The 25,979-nt window shown below is 38.9% G+C and overlaps 1 protein-coding gene across 1 annotated transcript; it reads right to left on the bottom strand.

Moving 5' to 3' along the window:
- Positions 1 to 1,505: 1,505 nt before the first annotated feature.
- On the bottom strand, positions 1,506 to 19,168 carry LOC142339583 (uncharacterized). Its single transcript, XM_075389724.1, has 2 exons — positions 17,212 to 19,168; positions 1,506 to 2,515 (listed from the first exon to the last, which is right to left on the bottom strand). The coding sequence occupies exons 1-2, from the start codon at positions 17,408 to 17,410 to the stop codon at positions 1,626 to 1,628; spliced, it is 1,089 nt and encodes a 362-aa protein (XP_075245839.1). The 5' UTR covers positions 17,411 to 19,168; the 3' UTR covers positions 1,506 to 1,625.
- Positions 19,169 to 25,979: the final 6,811 nt, after the last annotated feature.

The raw sequence follows: 25,979 nt of genomic DNA on the forward strand, positions 1-25,979 counted from the left end.
TAAGGTCATTGTCTCCAAATTATTAGTGTTCTAAAATAAGCTGTTGATTTTGTCTAGTGAGCAGTTGACTGAAGTGAACATGTCCGGCTGTTTTTGTGGATGTGGAAAATATATCAGAGATATAGATGTTTAACCTGATAACAATTTGTTGGAAACGCGGCGAAGGCTGGGCAAATTTTACTGCCATTGTTTGCGCAACTCGTCTCCCATTCAAAATTTTTTTGCGTACCGAATAATACAAGTTTGTTGCTACTGTGATCCCTTTATACCACCTTTCACAATTATTGATAGATTCACCATTGTTTGTGCATTTCTCTCACGAGTATGGTGCCTCAATGTTCTTGCTCCGAAGCCGTTATTTTCAAAATATCCTCGTGGTGTTGTCGAAAAATTGCGCGAGGCGCAAAAAATTGGAGACTTTCATCACTGGTTATTTGTTGCTCATCTACTGCGCTCGCTTTTATAACCATGACATTTAGCTCCTAGCTAGTCCTCTTAGCTACCTTGAAACAGCAGAATTGATTTACAAAACTGCCGTCCTGACTCCAATAAGAGCTTCGCTACACTTCATTTTCCGGTCCTTACAAAGTGGAGCATAAAGATAAACTTCAAATTTGGGAAGAATAATTGCTGCTAAATCCTTGAGAGCACGAGTTAAAATATGATGCAAATTGACTTTAGGGCATTATTCTCGACAAGATAGATTGATGCATTACTGCACACCCGGCCAGCCATTTCGCGCGCAAGAAGGTTTCGAAAATTCGTTCAAACTTAAGTTTACCAATAGAGGCGATTATATTAGGCCAGCGTGCCTCCTGTAGTAATATTAAAAAATTTAGAACTCGAGTCAGAATTTTGGAGAATAAATTTAAATATCGATACAGTCTGTCAAAACTTGCGCATAATGTCACCTTTTTAGTTTTTGCAGCAGCTTATGTTGAAACAGACAGAGCCAGACTAGGGCAATTCAATTTTTCAATGTTATGACACTGTAAATAATCTTTACTTCGGAATAAACCCATGCACTAAATTGTCGGATTTACCGTCAAGGTACGTCTGTAAATTTTTGCAGTAACCAAAATGATCAATTTAGCGTCAATCGAAACAAACTGGTACCATAACTTATATACATACTGGATAGAGAGTTCAATCCCCTGCCTCCGTGAAGCTGCCTGTGTGAGGATGAGCTCTTACTTAACCATAGCTTCAGGTTGACCATAGCCTGACCAATGTTGGCTGCAATGATGGTACCACGTAAAAGTTTCAGATGCAAAAGTGGCTATAGTCACCAAAAAAGAGCAATGTTGCTCATAAAAAGATCAGTCTGAAATGTGGGGAATAATAAGAAAAAGGGCAGCTGAGAACAGGCTACTGTAGGCCTAATGCTGTTCCGCTGCGATTACGCAGAAACCATAATTATTAATTATTACTATCCATAGGATTCTTTCAGTTGTCGCATCACAAGGAACTTGATTTCTGCAACTTTTCGCCATGGAAAAAATGGGTGAGCAAGTCGATACTGAATTAGGCTCGCAGGTACAATAAGAAGAGAAATAGAAACTACTCAAAAATACTCGTTCTGTACAGATTACAACACTACAATCAGTATCACAAAATGTAATATTCTAAGAAGATAAGGCAACTTGATTGTTCTGCAAAGAGTCTTGTCTCAACAGCGACAGAAATTCACTCAGTTCTGAATCAGTCCCACTGCTATTCCTATTAGCTCCCTGGTCCGCGGAACTTTCCTGACTTCTTTGCACATTTGAAACTGAAATTTCAGCTTGCGACATCATATCAGAATGGACTTCGTTTAGAAAGGATTCCTCGAAAGATAAATTGTCACATTCGACCATATCTGCAAGGTGTAGCTCTGACGAAACTTGCCTGGGAGAGTTCGAAATTAACTGTCTTCTAATAGCAAGAGGTGGGGAGTTCGCTATGACGTCACTGCTTGATGATTCTTCGTCATCGTCGTCTGCAAACGGTAAGAACTCCGGACTTTGGCTTCGATTCCTGGCATTGCGACGGGTGATTTGAGGAGATTCAATCCAGTCGTCCAGACTTTTGGCAATTGGAGACAGTTTAAAGCAAGCATCATCTTCATCCGCGTCGATTCCAGTAATTTCAGACTGCCTTAAAGAAGCGTGATCGTCGTCAAGTTCGAAGTTTAAACTGAACCGGATCCGTTTTTCTGAACTTGGAGTCGCAGAACTTGAGGTACTGCTTGATGAAGACTGCTTCAGGGCTTTCTTGTGACGAACAAGGTTTCGATCTATGCTCAACGGTTCTTTAGCTTGTTGATTCGCGGCAAAATCCAATTCCGATATGCTTTCGGGAAGTCCATTTTTGGAATAAGAGTTTTGTTGCTGGTCGCCAAAACTGTTCGCGAGTTCTCCATTTTGGTCGCATTCTTTTTTGGGTGATAATTTGACCTCTGAGGTATAAAACTGATTTACTTCGTTTTCTGACTCTGGATTTAAATGAGCTTTTTTGTTGTTTGACAACCAGCTGTCTGAAACAATAGGCACCAGTTCAGTTAAAGCCTCCATTTTGTAAAATACAACTTAACTTCAGCGAACTCGAAAACTCATCTCTACAAAATCTAACTACGATCCAAATACGGAGAAATATAATACACTGTAATGACGATTAAACGAACTCAAATTCTCTTAAAGTAATCTAATGGCTCGTAAATCAAGTTGAAAGTAATGGCCAGGTTATAAAAATTATACATAAAATTTATTCATCGGTGTAAAAACAACACAATAACAGCGCCACAATCTGGTCATTGTTGATTACTGGTCGTTGTAGACAAAAAGAATGCACGCTAGAACGTGAAAAACAACAGAGGCGCCTTTTGTTGTCTGAGTACGTAACACTTGAAATTAAATAAACGATCGGCGAATCTATTATGCATACATTTCAGACCGTGGCCTAGATTCAAAACAGTGCAGTTCCTACAGTACTCGATACAATAGGAGATATTACGGCGGCCATGTATAATGAACACATGGTACGTGGAAAAGCAATGTTGATGGTAAAGAAACGAGTTGAAAAAATTATTTGAAAGGACACCAGAAAGCTTAACAGACTATTTTAAGATTTCTCGTTCGAGGTAAAAGTTTTTACTACAAGTCGCTCGACGGCGCTTTTTTGTAATTTGGTACATTTCAATTATTACTATAAATATAGGCAGCTACGATAATATCGTCTGACGAAATATTTTTTTTCCTTGACACAGTAATTCACAAACCGGGAATTGCGCTGTTCGGATTATAAAACGTAAATATACTGTATTTACTTCCACAGAAAAGAAGCGGAAGAAATTGGTAGAAATCGGCGCTTTATTGTGGAATTTACAACTAGTATTTGCGGCAGAAACGCTACTTTTTGTAATTTAAAAAGATGGGAATAACACACATAAAATAGGAGCAGCACTTGTTTGCAATTTGCTTTAGTAAGATTTCATTTATTCAAACAAATTTCTAAGGAGAAGGAAAAAAACTAATGTTGACGACCCAAAACATACAAAGGGAGCGCACAATTTTATATTCTTTCAACGCAGGGAACATTAAAGGTCGGGAAATCACAATTACAGCAATTTATTACAGAATCGTTATCACATCAGCCTTTCTTGAAAACGCGAAAGAAGAGAAAGTTTTTAGCGCGTGCAGTTTTTCTGCAAATGAAAAGACAGCTAATCCATGTAATGTATTATAAAAGCCCAAATTAGATAGTGAAAATTTGGCTTTCATTCTCGCAAAAAAGACAAACAATGAAAACTGCTCAAATGTATTACAGAAAGTGAAACTGAAGCCACTGTGATACTTCAAACGCCCATAAAAGAAGACATTATCGTTGATGTGAAATCTAAAATAGGAAATATTTCGCTGATTTAATCAGATAAAATAAAAAGGCAGCAATTATTTGATAAGAGCAATAATGAAAGCAAAAATTTAGTACACAATTTTCTGAAACTAAGAACTCATGATTAAAAACCTGATCAAAAAAGTGCTAGAAGATAATCAATATAACATAAACACCAAATTAAGATTATAAGAGCAAGCCTGAGATTTGCAACTTTGAAATACTTTGATAAATTTGCAATTGAAGTGCAAAATGAGAGGATGTAACCTTAGAAGTTAGTGGTGATAATACTCAATCAACACGAGTATTGAGCAGCAAATAATCAGGACGCCACTCAAATCTGTCAGATAGGAAAGAGTCTCAGAATAATTGTTAGCCAAGACCGACATTTAACAATTGTTAGTCTTTTTGGCACCCAGTAGATCAACAAGGTTCGCATCAAATATCGCAAGGTTAACTGCATAAAACCCACCTCAGATACAAAATTATGTGATCGTCTCAGCTATATAAAGTTTTTTGCAAATATCTCTAGCTTGAACCCCCCAAAAAACCTTCACGACAAAAAACAACGTTTTGGAATGGCTCCAGCAAAAAAAAAAACATTCATGCGTAAACATAATTCAACAATAAAACCGATCAGTTTTAAAACGTTGTGTCAGAAAGAAGCTAAAACCTTTTTGTTCGAGAAATCTATTGCACAGATCGTTTGGGCATGTAAATAGTGAATAAAATGAATAAATAATTAGTAATCGAAGCAAATCTTCATAAAGCATTTAAAGTTTCTTTTCCTCTCTAACTCGAATGGGAGCCCAAGCAATTTTTGTCAATGTTTGCTGAAATTTTGATCAAAAAACTGAAATGTGTGTACAAGAATTAGTTAATTAGTTGAAACATAGATAGATATCATCAAAAACTCACAAAACAAACATTCTGACTAAAGTAGGATGAACTGCTCTCAAACGACAGGGGGGAGCTTTGCAACTTCTCATGTGTGCAAAAAAAACCAAACCATCAGTGGTTCGAACCCGCGAATTCCGGGAAAGCTGTCTGACATCTTAACTATTAAGCTATACAAATTTGACATTCACTGGCTCCAAATACTTTTTAATTTAGCAATAAACATTACTTCGGAATGAGAACTAGTGCCATCACACAAAATTTAAGAAGTCAAACGTTAAAAAGTCACTTAAAAGCAAAGAATATTCTAGAACAAAAATTCGAAAACGACAAGGAAAAGAAACTGAAATAAATCTGCAAAGGAAAATGCGAATTCAGCGATCGCTTGATGGGAAACAACCCGGCATCAAAAACAGATTTCTATATCTTTCACTTCATGGAAAAGTCACCTAGGCACAAAACTTGGCTAAGTGCACAAGAATGGAATAATTATTTTGCAAATTATTTAATTAAATCATCGATGCACAAGTTTAGCAGTAAACATTTCTCGGCAAAATTTGACCATGACCACCTAACGTCGGTCGAAACAATTTCAAAAGACTGGCAACCGGTTGGCTTCGTCGGTAGCTAAATACGGTTTAGGGAGGCTAGCTAAAGCTTAATTTTAAGGGTTGAGAGCGGCAGGGTGTGGGGCCAAGCGAACTGAGTTACGGGTGGAACGATGCACAAGGGGTGGGTTTGAAGTTTGGGTGGACGATGTGCGGGAAGGGTGACGTTGGCGGAGGCGTGAAGTTGAGAGGGGAGGTGAAGTTGGGTGGTGGGGGGTGAGCTACTGGGGGTTCATAACTCTTGAGAAACGCCCTTCAAACCATGAAATTATGTCTCCAAAACAGTTTCGGTTAATTGCATGCCAAGAGTCGAGTAAGCTGAAAGCCTCTAAGAGATCTTAACAAAAAATGCTGCACAATAATTATTATAACAATCTCCAAAAATTAAGAATTTAAGAGCAAGCCTAAGATTTTCAAATGTAATTTTTGTCAATTTTGCAATAGAAGAGCAAAAGGGTATTAATGGGTAGCAAAAGTAGCAAATAATAGTGAAGCTAGTCAAATCTGTCAGATAGGAAAGGGTCTTCACGTTACCTCTCTATTGCGTTTTTGAGGACAAAAATCAAAAGGGTCAAAACGAAAGATTGGTCAAGCAAAAAATTACATGAAGACCACAGGGTTAATAAAATTTATACAAACATCCTCTGAGAGCAATTAACCAAGGACCAATTTCAGATAACAAGGTTTTTAAAGTTATCCCAGCAGTTTAAAAGATAAAGAACATGTCGTTTCTTCACGATGGCATCATTGACAAAATTTCTCAGCTAAGTGGTATTAACAATTGCACTGAAAAATTTGTTCAACATTTTACAAAGGCAAAATTGAAAGCGCATTGGAAGAGCGGCTCACAAATGATAAAATGGCGAATATGCAAACTCAGTTCTCTTAGTAATGTTTTTTAGTTCATTGTCTGCGATCAGAAAAATCTATAAAATAGCTAGTTCGCTATAAGTTAAATCGGATTTGTTCTTACTCGATCAAGAGTATGGTACTTCATTTTGCATCAGGCTTTGTCCTGTTATTCACCAACAAACTATATGAAGAGGGTATGTATTCAATGAGCCCAATGAACTCTGCCGTTCCTTAATGTATACGTTACGAAATATGTTTGGTTAGTTTCTACATTCAGAATCAATTCAAATTCAAATGGTTTGATACCAGAGCCTCTCTCGAGGCAAACTTTTAAATTTAAAGCAAATGGTTGCCAAATAGCCCAGCATATGTGAAAACTCAATTCCTATTTAAATTTCATTGCCACCTTACCCTCACATTAGGTTGACTTTACGTGGACGTTTTTGTGGTCGAGACACTGAGTTTCGTGGATGAGGCATTTTCATCCTCATCAGGAACTTTATCCTCCTCCGCAGCTTCGGTGAACCAAACATTATGAGCCTATTGACGCTCTAGGACAGCTGCAGATGAGTTTGATGCCCCAGACTTTACCAGTTTATGCCTTTTTTGAGGACAAAATTAATTAGTCAATTAATCAAGCGAAAAATGGGATTAAAAATTCCAACAGGACCCAAATATTTAGCGCAAAGTTTGTTTGAGAGCAATTGATGGCCCATAAATGAAAGCCACATAAAAAACAACCGACTATTGCTAGACGAATAGTTCTGAAAAAACAGCTGCTGTCGCCCATGAAAAAAAAACAATTTCTTTACATGAGAACACTGATCTTCGTTAAGGAGACAATAAAAGGTCCCCAATGAATTTAATACCGCATTTAATTCGGATACTTATTATTTTGATTAAACTTTTTTTGTAAATTTAGATCGTGCGAACACAGACGTTGAGTAAAAAATAATAAACTCGTAATGAAATACATGTTAATGCTAGAGATTAAGTTCCTACGTTCATTGTGTTTCACCGCCTTCTGTTAAGTTGCTTTAATCAACGCCTGTTGCGATAACAGCAGTTAAATAAACTGCCAGTGTAATAAATTTTAATGCCCAATCGACACTGGAAAAACACTTCAGCATTAGACTACGAGTTTCTCACACTCTTTTCTCGCCACTGTTACTAAGTAAACAGTGGCGAGAAAAGAGTGTGAGAAACTCGTAGTCTAATGATGGAAACAGTTTGATAATTTGTAGTCTAAAAAACGTGTGTGGTGTATGTGGTGCGTGTTGTGTGTGTGGCTTGGGTGGCGTATGTGCGGTGTGTGTATGTGTGCTGTGTGTGTGTGTGGTGTTTGTGTGGTGTGCTGGTGAGTGTGTTATCTATGGTGTGTGTGTGTATGCGTGCGTGTGTGCGTGTAAGTGTGTAAGTGGGTGTGTTTGTGTGGTGTGTGTGTTTGGGTATCTGTGTGTGCGTGCTTGTGTGTGTGTGCGTGCGTGAGCGTGTGTGTGTGAGAGTTTGTTTGTTTGTGTGTGAGTGTGTGTGTGTGTGCGTGTGTACGTTTGTGTGTGCATGAGCGTGCGTGTGTGTCTATGTATGTGTTTGTGTGTGTGTGTGTAAGTGTGTGTGTGTGTGTGCGTGGGTATGTCTGTGTGTATGCGTGTGTACGTGTGTGTGTGTGTGTGGTGTGTGTGTGGGGTGTGTGTGAGTGTGGTGTGCTGGTGAGTGTGTGGTGTGTTATCTGTGGTGTGTAAGTGTTTGTGTGTGTTCGTGTATGTGTTTGAGTGTCTGCGTGTGCGTGCTTGTGTGTGCGTGCGTGTGTGTGTGAGTTTGTTTGTGTGTGTGTGTGCGCGTCTGTGTGTGTGTGTGTGTGCGTGTGTATGTCTGTGTGTGTGCGTGTGTACGTGTGTGTGTGTGTGTGTGGTGTGTGTGTGGGGTGTGTGTGAGTGTGGTGTGTGTGGTGTGCTGGTGAGTGTGTGGTGTGTTATCAGTGGAGTGTAAGTGTTTGTGTGTGTTCGTGTATGTGTTTGAGTGTCTGTGTGTGCGTGCTTGTGTGTGTGTGCGTGCGTGTGTGTGTGAGTTTGTTTGTGTGTGTGTGTGTGTGCGAGTGTGTGTTTGTGTATGTATGTGTGTGGTAGAGGGGAAGGGGGTGGGGTGCATGAGAGCAAAACGGATAGCAGATCCAAAGAAATATCACTTATCTTTGAAAGTGTAATTGTCCACAAAAATAAAAATGAGAAACCAATGAAACTTTGTTCAATTTTGAAATTATCGCAGCAGGTGTTAAAAAAAATTATCACACGGTTTTTATCGCCCTCGAAGTTATCATAACACCTCGGCTTCGCCTCGGAGTTTGATAACTTCTCGGTGGCGATAACAACCGTGTGGTAATATTCATTGTTTTGCCAAAAGTTGTAGCGAGAAAAGTCATGATGATGAAATGATGTAAAACCGGAAATGATACTCTTGCTTAAAATGCGTAACTTGAAACAAAACATGAGCAACCAAATTAATTGAAACTTAAAGCTAATACTCAAGACAGGTAACGACCTAACACCCCAATGCGGACCAGCGGAGCCATGGCGTTATCAATACACTCTACTCCACATATACTGAATGTCAAAAATGAGCACGGGCCATTTTTATGAGTTAATTTTTGACCCAAATTACCTTTTTTCAGTTTCCAGTCACTTTTCGAATATTTGAAAATTAATGATCCCCAACGCTAGTGTTTGTAATTACTTCCGAATTCGACATAGAGATCAAGATTGTAAAATGTGTTTCCAAAATTAGGCGCTCAGTTGACAATATGACAAATCAGTCTGAATTTCTACTTCGCGCTGCCTTCTGGCGCTCAGAAGAATCGCTAAACTATTTTGACGTTCAGATTTTATCTGACATTGCAAACAAACACACTTACTTGAAAACACACAGACCTAATTACAATCATTTACATACATGAAACCCACCTGATTCAAAATTCTATTGAAATGGGAACAACCAGATCAACGTAGCTGGCAGATTGTCAAAAAATAGCCACCATAGATACCAACTAACAGCGTTTTTCTCAGAGTCAGAAGTATTGATTTGGCGTGCAATTTCATTTAGAAACACGACCATTAAATTCAGCTTAAGAACTGAAACTATTAAGCTTAGAGCCACATCCAATTTGCCTTCCCTCTAATGAGCTATGTTAACCCTTAAAGTGCACTTTAAGTGTCTCATAGGCCTTTAGGATCACTTTGAAAAAAATGCTCTGTTACTATGAACTGATCCACAGTATCGTGTAATTTTTTGAATAAACTCTCAACTCTGAAGTCCAACGTAGCAATTTTAACTTATATAAAGAAAGTTAAAGGAAATTTAACATAACCGACTAACGTCGGGCGAATTGCTCTCAAACGACAGGCGAGCCGTTGGCTTCGTCAGTAGCTAGCCACGGGGGTGCACCGGGGGGCTTATGGGGGGCAACACTGGGTTGGGGGGCAACAGCGCGGCGGGGGGGGGCAATAGTGGGGTGGGGGGTCAACGGGGGGGGGGGGGTGTCTCAACCTCTAAGATCCGCCCTTCACACTATAAGTATAAGTATAGGTCTCCAAAACAGTTTGAGCTGAAACAGAGCTGAAAGGCTCTAAGAGCACTTAATGCCCGCTGGGCGCTACCTGTTTATCCCGTTTTTGAGGACGAAAAGTCAAAAGCGTCAGACGAAAAATTGGTCAAGCGAAAAATCGCATATAAAAAGACCGACAGGACTAATATAATTGCTACAAACTTCGTTTGAGAGCAATTAAAAATTAGAGTGAAGGACGGGTCCCAAAATACGATACCACGAACTGAGGGAAAAACAACCTGAAAAATAGACCAAATGCCAAGTCACAGCTCAAAACCAAGAATCTTATTGAAAACAAAAAAGAAAAAGGACAATTTCTTGTATCTAACAATTACACGGAACATAAACCTAACTAAACCCGCACCTGACCCCTAGGAATCCAAGTTAAAAAACAGAAAAATCCTCACAGTCGGATAAACACAAAACAGATTTTAAATAAGAATTTTGTTGTAGACTCATTGAAAACTAAAACTTTTCACATTAAGTTGGTTGACAAAATGCGGCAGCTAACAAGAAAAACTCGAAACATTGAAAAGATAGTTCTAAATAGGGGGATGTGAATCCATTAGTTGCTAGATGAACCAAGGGCTTATTCAAAGTTTCGCGAAACTGTTTTAACTTAGGAGGTTTTAGTATTTTCCGTTTAAAAATGGTAACTATTGAGCTTAGAATTTCTAAAACATCATGATAGAGAATACCAATAGATAAAATCTCAAATTGAATATATTGTCGGGCAAAGTTATTTTTATGAATGGCCGCTTTTTAAATCAAGCAACAAGAGTCTTGAAATTTGAGGAACGCGAATTACAGGAAGATGTGAGCTTTTTCTATTCAACTAATTTCCAAGCATGCATAATTTTTTTAGCCATTAATGCACGGGTACAGTCGATGACCATTAATCCTTACCAAAAATAGATTTGTCAGTTGCTTTCCTGACAATCGTTATTACTGGCTGAACCTGACTTATCGCCTTTGTTTCAATCCATTGAAAACCCTCAGTCAAAACCAATGTCTAAAATTCATTCAACATTCAGTGCTATTAAAAAAGGTTGCCAATACAACTAGTCGAATAAATTAGAAACTTAAACCGATTACCGTTGGATGAATTGCTCTCAAACGACAGGAGGGGCGATTTATTTTAGAGGGAGTTCAGCCTAGTACATTTTTATAGGTGTAAAAAACGAAACGAGAGGGGCTCGAACTCTCGACCTCCCAGATTTCAGTGTACCACTTTCACCACTAAGCTTTCACGGCTTTGCTTCTTGCTCCCTTACATTCGCTTTTACTTGAGCAAGAGGCATAAGTTCGCAACTAAAAATACACATAAGTTAAGAATTCAAGAGTTAAAAAATCAGGTGAAAACGGAGAATTTTCCAGAACAAGGGCTCAAAAACTGTCGCGTTGCATAAAAAAGACACGATTAAATAAATGCTTCAAAATTCGTTCCAGAGCAATTAAAAACAACGATTTAAGTTGATTAAGGAACCCATGCAATGAATGTAACTCTCCGCAACATTATTTAAAGACGCTTGCGTACGTAGGGCGACTAGCAAATCAAATTACGCAAAGCCTTAATAATTACTGCATAAAAATCAAATGACGAATACGCAAAATTGAACTATTTCGGAAATCAAGAATCTCACAAGACTCTTTTCAATGATCATCTATATCATTATTGCCTCAATAAAAGGAGACGGAATTCATTCAACGATCTCAAACCATTCAATTTGTTTCGTAGATACATCAGATTCTTTCAAATTTCAGATTGTTGGAACCATTTAAATAACATTTTCTACTAAAGGCATCATAACCGATCTTGACTATCTCTTTACTCTTATTAACATCATACTAAGACATAGTCTATGTTTTGTATGGTATCATATATGATCTTAGTATGACTACTAAGAAGTGGCGACTCGGGTATACAGTGTTTTACCCGTATAAGAAAGAAGTTGGTGAATCCTCACATCAATTAAAGCTTTTGATCTAATCTGAAAGATCTGAATCGAACAAAGAAACATCTACCAAAAAATTTCTAATCAAAGCTTGTTTAAATGTGAACTGGACTACAAAAACTACTTTCAGAGTCGGTCTAAATATTGCCTTCTTATCTACATAAAGCCCTCGCTGAGAATTAATAAATTTAGCTGGTCATCGGAACAAGCACACACATACAATGTTCTAGCAAAAGCAACTTTGAAAGTGTCTGTCTACAAAGGTAGAAATGTTAAAATTACTTCCTTCCAAGCGCCATTCGAGAACCGCCCGGACCAGCAGGAAACCCTGTCTATAACAGTGATTTCACGCACTCTACATAACTCACTGTTGCGTGCAATATTTCGTCTGAGCAGGTACGAACTGCACTCACAAAGCCGAAGGCTCAGATCGACGCAGATACAGATAGCCGAATTTATCGAAGCAATCGTAGTAATTTTTGTTTGAAGTTTATACTCCCCAATTCTCTTATTGCAATGTAAACTGTAAATGAACTAGATTTTCAATAAACCCTGAAATATATTTATAATTAATTTCAGACATTTTTCTCACCCAGCAAGACGAAAATTGTGCTCAGGCATAAAATTTCGGCTTCGTGACAAACTTCATTTTTTCGGTCACCTGGGACACTGCTGTGGGTACATGTAATAACAGACCCTAACTGTGGTTAATTTTACTGAGAAAGTAAACGATACCATTCTGCTGTTATCCTTTTACCACGTTCACGATACTATAAGTTAGAAAACAACCAAGTTTTATTAACAATAAATTTTCCAGGAGAAAATACTTAGAAAGAAATGAAATAGCCGGCTACGCAAATGGACTCGAAAAATTGAATGTGCTTCGCGGTTCATGTAAATTGGTTGTTAAATGTCTTGTTTTGTTCACCAGAAGAAATGGTAACAAAATAGACACTGAAAACCGTAAAATCAAAGATAAAATGATTATGTCACATGAATGCTATCTTTTTTATCTGCTCATGTGAACAAAGTCTTACCTTTGATATTCAAGGCACGGAAAACAAGAAAAAAAAATCATTCAAAGCTTTAAAGGGTGCCTAACTTAAGTTACCTACCTTATTTGAAAAAAAAAAATTTCTCATTTTCTACCACTATCTATGGAGCGTTGATTGGATAAACCCCCAGAAACAACTATAGAAACAGAATAGTTATTGACGCACATTAAGTCCTTTAAAATTGAACCCTTAAAAATAATGTGACAATAAATTTTAATTAAAAAGCTAGGAGGCAATTCTAGCTTAAATACCATTTCGGATTTTGGAGCTGTAGGAGCGGGCGAGAGGGGGCATTATCAAGACGTCATTAAGTTCCCCTCAACCATCAGTAACTCTCATTAACAGGATATACCTGAGTCTAATCACCACTATGGTATTATACACTACCAGCCTAGTGCTATTAAATCACTATCTCTATATATAATACGCATTTCTTCTAACAAAAAGGACTACGACAGTAGATCGCAAGACACTAACACGAGAGCGATATTGAATAATACGTTGAGGTATGTAAAAAAGAAGTAAAAAATTTTGCGCATAAAGAGGTCGGTTGAGATAGATTCATATTAAGTCACACGGGCCGGCGAGGAATGGCCCGCGCGTCCTGGCCAAATTACCCAATCGCATCCTTAAAATTTAGTAAATGATGTCTTCAACGGTTATCAATTGTATATATACGATTTGTGAGCACTCGCCCATTTCTTAAAAAAATGTAACACTTTCGATCTACCGTCCTTTCGATTTGCTGTTTTGTCCTCCAGTGCAACTTACTTCAAGTACAAATTACAGGAAAAATTTACTTACCAGTAGCAAGTAACGCACAAGAATTCACAGCGCGCAAATAGGCAATTCTAATAGCATTGAAATAAATTGCGACTTCTACAATGCGGTCGTCCAAAAAAACTCCATATAATTTGGTAGTGAAAGATTCAGGCCTGTTCAACTGCTTATCTCAAAGTATAATATGGAAATGTTCTGAAGAGTTTGATAGAAGCATAAGAAACTTGAGACTAGAAAGGGGGGCTAAAAATGGCCCGAAACAAAACCTATAAAGTGACCCTATACACCGCTAAGTTTTGCCCTCTCAACTGTTTTGGTAAACCATATAATTATAGAAGAGAAAACCTCTAAGAGAAATGAAAAGTCACATGACATTAGGATTAAAATCAGCTAATAAACACGTTTCTGAAAAAAAGGAACATCAGTCAGACGAAAAAAAACCGCAAGAAACAAAGAAACTACTAGTAGTAGAAAACTTGAACATCCTCACTGACCTTATGCACATCCCATATAAATATCCTAAATATTCTGAAGCAATAGGAAAAAAACAATAGAAGTAACTGACAAAAAATGATATAGTATCCCATTAAATGTACTTTAAGTTGCGACTCCAAAATCACTATTGGAAAATGACCGTCATACAAGTAGCTGGCCACAAAATTTTAACATTTGCCAGACAATCAAACAAAATGTGCTCATAGAGAGAAAACCGAGGAAACGAGATGACGCAGGAAAAATCGGAAAAAATCTCTACAAAATGCTAAAATGCAACTTCCCAACCATTATTCTTAGAGAAAAAAAATTAATCGCAATCTTCTCATAGATCAGTGACACAACAAATTAAACAATTAAAGGAAAAACGAAAAAGATAGATTTGCTCAATTTATTACGGAGGAAAAACTGCCATGTCTAGCCTTCCAGTGTCAAATCACAGTAGCAACACTTATAAAACAGCTCTTAATTAACACCGAACCAGAAAAAACTACAGCAAGAACCAAAAAAAAAGAAAAAAAGGAAACAAAATTAAAAGACAGACAAAAAATATGTTTGAATTTACACCATTTTCTTCAACAAAAACAACTCAAAATAAGCATCAATCAACATGAGAGAGATGAAAGACCACCAGAACAACTAATTTCAATATTAACCCTCCTAAATTGTTATAAAACAGTGAAGACGAATACAAAAACTAATAGCAAAAACTTTGAACAAGGCAAAATGTTTTAAACAACCGAAAATCTAATCTAAAAGTGTAATAATTGCTTCAGAAGGTCCAGAATGCTTCCAACCTAGTCCTATTACTATCAATATTAGTAGTCTCAATAATTGAAAGAGACAAATCTGAGCGAGAAAGTTGGGTTAACTGAAAAACTGCTTTGAAAATGCCGCACGTGATCAGAAAAATCTCTCGCTTAGCGAAAAATTTCACACCCACTTTTCTCGATCTCTCATTAAACGACATGAACAAAAAACCACTCTCTCTGCTTTTCAATTCGTTCAGACGCTTGGCCTAAAAACTTAGTTTTTACATGCGGCATTGACTTTCAAATCCTGTTTTAAATTCACTCCAAAAAACTATCGATAAAAAAGACACTTCAACGATACTCCTCTTCCAGTCCTAATAAAAACGATGAGATGGAAATCTTATAATAGGACCAACAGTACCTAAATACTATCTTCGAACTTTGTTGAGAGCAATTTATAGCTAAGCAAAATTAAATAAGGACAAGAAGCTGACATTAGACGATTTTACGCCCATTAAGGGAGTGGTGGAACAAACATGGATTGGTAAAGTTCATCGCTGAACGTACCTGATTCAAAAGTAAAAATTGTGAATAGCCTTCTTAGATATGAATTCACAATACAGCAATATGGCACTAGCTAGTGCGCAAAATTTAGTACAGCTAAATGAAAGGTAGGTGGTGGGTCTGTAATTTAGATAGGAGATACTTATTTGTAATCAGAAAAATCTCAAAATGACCTTTTCACCTCAAATATTATCTTGAGCAGTTCTTATTACTAAACATTACAGATTAAGCTACTGTTATAGTCGAATCCTAGAAAACAGAAGTAAACTTCAAGTCATGAAAAAACTCTTCAGCTGAAAACCCTTGTAATACCAATATTCCTCTTCGAGTCGTAAAAAACCAACTCGTTTACAATAATTGCTTCAAACTACGTTCGAGAGCAATTAAAAATCATAGAAAAAAAGGCAACGGTGGCCAACCGAGCACAAATGATTAACAGGACCCAAATTGTTGCCGCCAATTGGATACAGCAGAAATCGACCGAGGGTGGGTGGATCAAAAACTATGATCTTATATCTCAAGAATTTATATCTCGGCAGTTTCAGTGAATCGCCTGCTTCAAGGCCAGTAAAACAATTACAGAACACCTCGGTCGTACAAAATATCGCAACAAAAAACATGACAATAATAATCGATTTCAAAAAAACTTCCTTTCAAAAGCAATTCAACAAGGGCGGAGATACCTAAAACGATCACCAAAAATGATTCGATCAGAACAATTAAGATGCTTATCAACTTTTTTCCGGTTAGTTCGTCGAGCCTCGACAATTAATTTCTCAGATTAGAGTCCATTCAACGTTTATTCAGATAGGCAACTCACAGGTATCAACATGTCACAGAATGACATCTTGTTTAGTATATCCGTATAACAATAATTGCAATCAAAACAACCTATAAACCAGTACAAAGTTTGTTTTAGTAGGTTTTGAGGACTTTTTAACAAAATTGGCTGAACAAAATTTATAACACAACTGCAAATATAAACAAAGAATTAATAGAAGAATTAGAGACCGCAGAAATTGAAAAATTACAAGCAGAACACACTGACACCTGACGAGAAAATGACAATTTGTTGCTCATGATTTTAATATACAAAAAATAACAAAACTCACATAGCAATGCAACTGACCAAAGATCTGTACCCTTAATTTACAACACTGCAAAATTTTGAAAACAATTCAATTTACGGGAAAATTTTAATTAAAACTCAGTGTACTGCGCCCAATAAAATTGATAAGGCTAGCTTGAAATCTTCACAACTTAACGACCTCGAGCTGCACAAACTTGTAAAGACGCAGAGCACCAATACAATTGTGAACCAATACAATAGCGCACCAACACAAATGTAAAAAAAACCCAGAGACGCCCAATGTGAGAGCCATTCGACTATCGTTATAAGAGTTATTAATATTAAATAATTTAAGGAGGTATATTTAAGCACCAATATCTGTTAAGCTCTTTTATTAGTGTACACGAGCCATATCCTCAAGGCAAAAAAACGCGTGACACCTTGATCACCCCGGGAGCAAAGGAAACATGCAAAACAAATTGACATGTTTCAAAAAATGAGTCGTATATCTTTCATTGCGTTATAAATAATTACGATGGATAGACGATGGATTACAATTAAATCTTCTACTCTGACTAGCTGTATTTATGAGGTAAAGCACCCTACAGGCTGATGAAAGAATATGACTGTAGAGGCAGGGCGAAACAAATATTGTGCGATATTGACAAAATGACTTCACAACATTCATGGAACAGTTTCAACGTCAAAACAAAACTCACCAATAACAGCGAGCGACAAGAAATCCAAGAGCGCGTAAAACCCAATCAAAATATTTAACAAAAGTCTAATATTCCGCTTGATTGTTATATAAATTAGTAAAAACAAGAACATACGAATGACGAAAACTATGGTAAGGTCCCAATTTGAGGTAGGAATTTGTGAATACTTCGGACTGACAAAGCCTTTGCTATGTGACATTGTAACGACGATAAGATAAAATTCAAACACTCGTTGATGCAGAAAATGGGCTAAAATCACTTAGCAGCGGGCAAGCATGGGATATAGGCACACACGCCTTGTTTAAGAAGCCAGCGAGGCAAAATGAGAGATATTTTGACAGGTTTAAAATGCCCTTTTTCAAGGCAAGAAGAGAATTTATCGATCAGAAATTGTAGCCTGTAGCTCTCATCTGCATGGCTACAAGGGGGAAAGCTGGAAAATTGTAACACATGCGCATAATAATGCGAGCTTGGTGCTTATTTTGCATTCATGTAGTAATGCATGTACGTGTGTAATATAACCGCACCTTCATTTTCAGCAGAGCGCTATTATTTGTGTTCTGATTTTTTTTTGAGAATGCAGCAATGAAACAAGTAGAGCGAATTTGGATTTCCATAGATAACAAAAGATAATCAAGCACTGCTGGAAAGGAAGAAAAGAGAGGAAAAAATAGTCTGAATGGATCTAAGCTATTTTTATAATACCCGCAAATTACGCATGTTGCTGAAAGTTATTCAAAAACTTAGACACTAAGGCTGCTACTTTTGAACTCCAAATTTGAAGGTAATTTGCTTGATTTCAGTTCTCTAGGACAACTCTCCAGAGTAATAAAGAAGTCGTGTAGAAGGTAAATTAAAAATTTCAAAGGCAAAATTGACCTGGAATGTAATCAGGTATAAAAATTTAGCCCATTACTTAATCATAATAGCTGTGAAGGTCTTATAAAAAGCTTAGCAATTGCGCGAATGATATGAATGCAAGTATTACAGTTGAACTTTCACAGCTAGTACCAATTGGATAAAAGGTCCGGTAAAGAACAAATCTGGAAATGCAAATACTCGCATGACTTAGAACATGAAAGCTATGAATAAAACCACTGAGTCAAAACTGGCAACGGGAATTTGTGACTGATTTACTCCAAATGCTGGTTCGAATAGAAAATGGTTAAAACCTGTCTTAAGCAATATGTATCAAAAGAAATAAACACCCACTAGCTTGTACTAGAATTTCACTGCTCACCGTAAACAACGCTTTGATACAAATGCGAACAGTCTAACTTCAATAGTTACAAAACAATTTCGGACCCGTCATGTATAAGAAAAACATTTTCCAAAATTATGCTACGAAACCCTGTCAAACACTGCCGAAAAGGGCAATAAATGGTTGGGTCCAATTTAGGGTCTCAAAATAAACGTTACCGATAGTAGTGCCATGATAGAACAAGTAGAACGAAGATTACCACCCGTTAAGACAAACAGAGAAAGTCGCCTGACATACACTTAATTGGTTCCCTTGCTAGTTACGTTTCGAGGAAATGAACAAATATTTAAATTAGGTAATCCGAAAAGAATGCCATAACGGTTTTTCACAGCTAACCGCTGTCTTTAATTGCACAGCTAGTCGATGGAATGTCATGGTAAAACTCCGCCCAATATTCAGATTATTGATCGAAATTGTACAATTGGGCCGGAAGGCAAACATGGCTCGAGTGTTGAACAAAATTAGCTAACTCAACTGATATGGTGGTTCACTAAATTTGGTCATCAAATACAGAACAAAAGACAGTATTACAATCAAGCAAGAGATGCAGACAATATTGACTCAGGGTTGTTTCTAGTTTTAAGTCACTATTACACAGTAACTCATAACAAAATTGATTTATTGGTGATGAGGTTTTTTATAGGTTTTAAATTAAACCCCACGTCCTCTACGTGTTATAGATTAATCGGATCTTTTCCGTTTGTGCCCAGTACGATATGCCCCCCCCCCCCCCCCGTTACAAAACACGTGCCATTTTACATAGTAAATCATTGTAAAAATATGGCAAGTGCGTATGATGCAAATAATATGCACCCACTACGCTGAGGGGGGTCACAAACGGAAAAGATCCGATTAATGATGATTCAACTTTTCCACACTATAACGGCCATTTTTGAAAAGGTGTTGAAAAAGGAATTGAGCAGGAAAATATGCGTTTCTTCCCATAAAACCGTAAATTAAGAAATGCCCCTCCCAACACTGGGTGAATATTGGCTGGTCCGGGGCCATCTCAGCACCACGTTTTCATAACCATTTTGTACTGGTGGTTAGCCTACTTGTTGTGATGAACTTAATAAATAGTTGCCTGGGCTTTAGAAAGTTGAACATGGGTATGAGGCGATTAGCCTAATTGTTGTGATAAACATATTAAATTGCCCACGAACAAATTTACCTCCGCTGTTTAAATACGTATGCGCGCTGGGCTGAATCAAACCTACACCTTTTCAAGCCTCGCCACCCCAGCCGTAGGCGAGTGAACTAATCTCCCAATCACATCAGGTCGTATCGTTCTAACTGATTTCATTTTTAGAACAATTTCTTGTGTTTCTGAATGTTAACAGGCAACGTGAATGGGATGTTTTGATGCCAACCATCTTCCTTCATCACATCAGACCGTACCATTCCAACTGATTTCATTTTTAGACAAATTTCTTATGTTTTGAATGTTTGCAGGCTCCGTAAATGGGATGTTTTGATGCCAACCATCTTCCTTCATCACATCAGGCCGTACCATACTGATTTCAATTTTAGAAAAATTTCTTATGTTTTGAATGTTAGCAGGCTCCGTGAATGGGATGTTTTTATGCCAACCATCTTCCTTCACCACATCAGGGCCGTACCATTCTAACTAATTTCATTTTTAGAACAATTTCTTGTGATTTGAATGTTTACAGGCTCCGTGAATGGGACGTTTTGATGCCAACCCTCTTCCCTCCAGCTGCTCGTACTTGGTCTTGGGTACTTCTCGTACCAAATAAATAGACGAGGGTCAAGTACAGGGTTGTGTTCGCTCCTTTTGAGGTTCTAAACTGCTAGATCTCTGTGATGTTATAAATCAATACCCAAATCAGAAACTGAACACTGCTGTTGTAATTTTTGGCTTCAATGACCACCGTATTAGTATTGAAACTTTCATAGAGCATTTGAAATTCCCCATTCAGTTCATTTTTTTTAAATTTAGCCCAAATAATTTGATTGTTCCCAAAGTTATACCCACCAGCTATAATCACCTCATAACAATGAAAATCAGTGCCCTTAACTACGCTTTGTATTATTATATTCATTCTTGTGCCTTAAAGTTGTTCAATGTTCCACCCTCATTTAGAAATGTTCTTGAACCTAAACTAATCTCTAAAGACACCGTGCACTTCTCCTTTCATGGAAACCATGTTTTCACTATTATTCTGTTTAAATCATTCAAAATTTTAAATATCGTTGCTGTTATTACTCTCCTGTAATTAACCTATTCTAATCCCCTTCAGTGCAGCCTTCCCCACTCCTAGTCTGATGGCTGACCAAACCCATTGTCCACTCTGCAATGGTCCCATACGTAGGAGAGGCGTCTGGTGTCATGCGTGTTATAATATTATTTACGTGAAATGCAGTGGTCTAGCCGCAGCGAAACAGTTAACCGCAAATTTCTGCTGCAAAGCTGCTCCGAGGTCACCGCACCCACCGAAACAGCAATGGCAACGCCGGCACCACATAACGCTTTGACCGTTCCCGACACTGCACTCATAGATCCTGCAACATCGCGCCCCCTAACTTTCTGCCGCCGCACCATCTGATAGTTTTTGGGACAACTTCCAGACTCATCAAGCGCTAACAGTGCGCGAGATATACCGCAAGATCGTCACATGGAAATCCTCGTTTTTTACGCTTAGTAAGAACAAGACAGGGGAACAGATCACCGAAGCCCTTCACAGTGTCCTCTCCCCGATTGCCGTAAACACGGATAGATCCGATATATCTCTGAACCTCTCTATGATACTTCTGCACCTAAACCTCAGTCGAACAAAGAACACGGACGATGGATTGAACAATCAGACCAAAAAGCGTAGACTGCGTGCATGGCACAGCTGAAACTTCTCAAAACTTTTCTGTGAAGCGAAGGAAATCCAGATGAGAATGAATTCAAGGAACAAAAAGCAGCACTCTCATCTCAAGGTCTTCAAAGATTTCAAGTCTCGTGGTAAAATCAGTAATGCTATTCGCGTTCTTTCGGATGAGCGAGAAGGCGGCGTGCTCGCACCTACGGATCTCTGGATGGTAGACTGGTCTTCGAGATATTACAAGACAGATATCTTGAAGGGCAACCCTGGAGTCCAACTGCATTCAGAGTGAACATCCACGCCGTTTTCCGTACCACCTTGCTTTTTCCCCACAAAATTAGTGCCAGGCTCCTCCGAAAGCAAGCAATGAAGACTCGTGGCAGTACCGCGCCGTTACGTTTCGATACCGACGACTGGCGTAGACTGCTTTCTGCTTTCGGGCAAACCTCAACGAACCTATGGAAGCTTGTTGCCAATTTTGCTAAGAGGCTGGCCACGTCCATAATATCACCGGATGATTTGATTGCATAAAATGGTTGTCGACTAGTGCCTCTGGATAAACGTCCAGGTGTGACAGCTATTGGTATTGGTGAAGTAATGCGTCTCATTGTCGACTGCTTCAGGCAGTAGAATTAGATTGAGCAAGGCTCCACGGGGAGGGTGTAGTCCCCATATATTAAGATAGGGTAAGGAGGTAGTTTTCAGAAAGGGTCTACCCTAGTGTATTAGGATGGGGTAAAAATCTAGGGCCGCCTACATGTATTAAGGTTATGTTTATTTCCCAAGTAATAAGATTATGAATAGCCGCCGCCAAGTATTAAAATTAGGAATAGCCTTTGCAACGTATTAAGACTAGGAATAGCCACCGCAAGGTATTAAGATTAGGAATAGCCGCCGCAACGTATTAAGATTGGGAATAGCCGCCGCAACGTTTTAAGATTAATAATAGCCGCCGCCACGCATTAAGATTAGGAATAGCCGCCGCAACGTATCAGGATTAGGAATAGCCGCCGCAATGTATTAAGATTAGGAATAGCCACCGCAACGTAATAAGACTAGGAATAGCCGCCGCAACGTATTAAGATTAGGAATAGCCGCCGCAACGTATTAAGCTGAGGAATAGCCGCCGCAACGTATCAAGATTAGGAATAGCCACCGCAACGTATCAAGATTAGGAATAGCCGCCGCAATGAATTAAAATTAGCAATAGCTGCCGCAACTTATTAAGATTAGGAATAGCTGCCGCAACGTATCAAGATTAGGAATAGCCGCCGCAATGTATTAAGAGTAGGAATAGACACCGCAACGTAATAAAACTAGGAATAGCCGCCGCGAGGTATTAAGATTAAGAATAGCCACCGGAACGTTTCAAACTTAAGAATAGCCGCCGCAACGTATTAACATTAACAATAGCCGCCGCAAGTTATTAATATTAGAACAGCCGCCGCAACGTGTTAATATTAGGAATAGTGCTGGTAGATCAGTCGAAGTGTTGGGAGCCGATCATTAACCTCTCAGCGCAGAGAATAGTACAGGCGGGGAATTGTACAGGCAGTGTGTATGGGAATCGTACAGGCGGTGAATTGTACAGGCAGCGCGCGGGAATTGCACAGAACGGGAATTGTACAGGCAGCGGACATTTACCTTCAAAATAAATTTCAACATTTTGATTGATATAACCAGCGCAATGTATTAAGATTAGGTATAGCCGCCGCAATGTATTAGGAAAAGTTATAGCCGCTGCATTGTATTAAGATTAGATATAGCCACCGCAATGTATTAAGATTAGGTATAGCCGCCGCAGCGTATTAAGATTAGGAATAGCCGCCGCAACGTATTAAGATTAGGAATAGCCAACGGAACGTATTAAGGTTAGGAATAGCCTCCGCAACGTATTAAGATTAAGAATAGCCGCCGCAAAATATTAATATTAGGAATAGCCGCCGCAACGTAATAAGTTTAGGAATAGCCGCCGCAACGTATAAAGATTAGGAATAGCCGCCGCAACATATTAAGATTGGGAATAGCCGCCGCAACGTTTTAAGATTAATAATAGCCGCCGCCACGCATTAAGATTAGGAATAGCCGCCGCAACCTATCAAGATTAGGAATAGCCGCCGCAATGTATTAAGATTAGGAATAGCCACCGCAACGTAATAAGACTAGGAATAGCCGCCGCAACGTATTAAGATTAGGAATGGCCGCGGCAACGTATTAAGCTGAGGAATAGCCGCCGCAACGTATCAAGATTAGGAATAACCGCCGCAATGTATTAAAATTAGCAATAGCCACCGCAACGTAATAAGACTAGGAATAGCCGCCGCAACCTATCAAGATTAGGAATAGCCGCCGCAATGTATTAAGATTAGGAATAGCCACCGCAACGTAATAAGACTAGGAATAGCCGCCGCAACGTATTAAGATTAGGAATGGCCGCGGCAACGTATTAAGCTGAGGAATAGCCGCCGCAACGTATTAAGATTAGGAATGGCCGCCGCAACGTAATAAGTTTAGGAATAGCCGCCGCAACGTATAAAGATTAGGAATAGCCGCCGCAACATATTAAGATTGGGAATAGCCGCCGCAACGTTTTAAGATTAATAATAGCCGCCGCCACGCATTAAGATTAGGAATAGCCGCCGCAACCTATCAAGATTAGGAATAGCCGCCGCAATGTATTAAGATTAGGAATAGCCACCGCAACGTAATAAGACTAGGAATAGCCGCCGCAACTTATTAAGATTAGGAATAGCCGCCGCAACGTATCAAGATTAAGAATAGCCGCCGCGAGGTATTAAGATTAAGAATAGCCACCGGAACGTTTTAAGTTTAAGAATAGCCGCCGCAACGTATTAACTTTAACAATAGCCGCCGCAAGTTATTAGTATTAGAAGATCCGCCGCAACGTGTTAATATTAGGAATAGCCGCAGTAGTATAGTGCGAGTAGATCAGTCGAATTTTTGGGAGCCGATCATTAACCTCTCAGCGCAGAGAATCGTACAGGCGGGGAATTGTACAGGCAGTGCGTATGGGAATTGTGCAGGCGGTGAATTGTACAGGCAGCGCGCGGGAGTTGCACAGAACGGGAATTGTACAGGCAGCGGACATTTACCTTCGCAGTAAATTTCAACATTTTGATTGGTATAACCAGCGCAATGTGTTAAGATTAGGTATAGCCGCCGCAATGAATTAGGAATAGTTATAGCCGCTGCATTGTATTAAGATTAGATATAGCCACCGCAATGTATTAAGATTAGGTATAGCAGCCGCAACTTATTAAGATTAGAAATAGCCGCCGCAACGTATTAAGCTTAGGAATAGCCGCCGCAACGTATCAAGATTAGGAATAGCCGTCGGAACTTATTAAGATTAGGAATAGCCGCCGCAACGTTTTAAGCTTAGGAATAGCCGCCGCAACGTATCAAGATTAGGAATAACCGCCGCAATGTATTAAAATTAGCAATAAGCAATAGCCGCCGCAACTTATTAAGATTAGGAATAGCCGCCGCAACGTAGTATGTTTAGGAATAGCCGCCGCAACGTATCAAGATTAGGAATACCCGCCGCAATGTATTAAGATTAGGAATAGCTACTGCAACGTATCAAGATAAGGAAAAGCCGCCGCAATTTATTAAGATTAAGAATAGCCACCGCAACGTAGTATGTTTAGGAATAGCCGCCGCAACGTATCAAGATTAGGAATACCCGCCGCAACGTATTAAGGTTAGGAATGGCTACCGCAACGTATCAAGATAAGGAATAGCCGTCGCAACGTATTAAGATTAGGAATAGCCAACGGAACGTATTAAGGTTAAGATTAGCCACCGCAGCGTACTAAGATTAGGAATAGGCGCCGCAACGTGTTGAGATTAGGAATAACCGCCGCAATGTATTAAAATTAGCAATAGCCACCGCAACGTAATAAGACTAGGAATAGCCGCCGCAACCTATCAAGATTAGGAATAGCCGCCGCAATGTATTAAGATTAGGAATAGCCACCGCAACGTAATAAGACTAGGAATAGCCGCCGCAACGTATTAAGATTAGGAATGGCCGCGGCAACGTATTAAGCTGAGGAATAGCCGCCGCAACGTATTAAGATTAGGAATGGCCGCCGCAACGTAATAAGTTTAGGAATAGCCGCCGCAACGTATAAAGATTAGGAATAGCCGCCGCAACATATTAAGATTGGGAATAGCCGCCGCAACGTTTTAAGATTAATAATAGCCGCCGCCACGCATTAAGATTAGGAATAGCCGCCGCAACCTATCAAGATTAGGAATAGCCGCCGCAATGTATTAAGATTAGGAATAGCCACCGCAACGTAATAAGACTAGGAATAGCCGCCGCAACTTATTAAGATTAGGAATAGCCGCCGCAACGTATCAAGATTAAGAATAGCCGCCGCGAGGTATTAAGATTAAGAATAGCCACCGGAACGTTTTAAGTTTAAGAATAGCCGCCGCAACGTATTAACTTTAACAATAGCCGCCGCAAGTTATTAGTATTAGAAGATCCGCCGCAACGTGTTAATATTAGGAATAGCCGCAGTAGTATAGTGCGAGTAGATCAGTCGAATTTTTGGGAGCCGATCATTAACCTCTCAGCGCAGAGAATCGTACAGGCGGGGAATTGTACAGGCAGTGCGTATGGGAATTGTGCAGGCGGTGAATTG

Source organism: Convolutriloba macropyga, chromosome 5 (genome assembly GCF_964194025.1).
Source record: "Convolutriloba macropyga chromosome 5, txConMacr16.3, whole genome shotgun sequence".
Taxonomy (NCBI): domain Eukaryota; kingdom Metazoa; phylum Xenacoelomorpha; order Acoela; family Convolutidae; genus Convolutriloba; species Convolutriloba macropyga.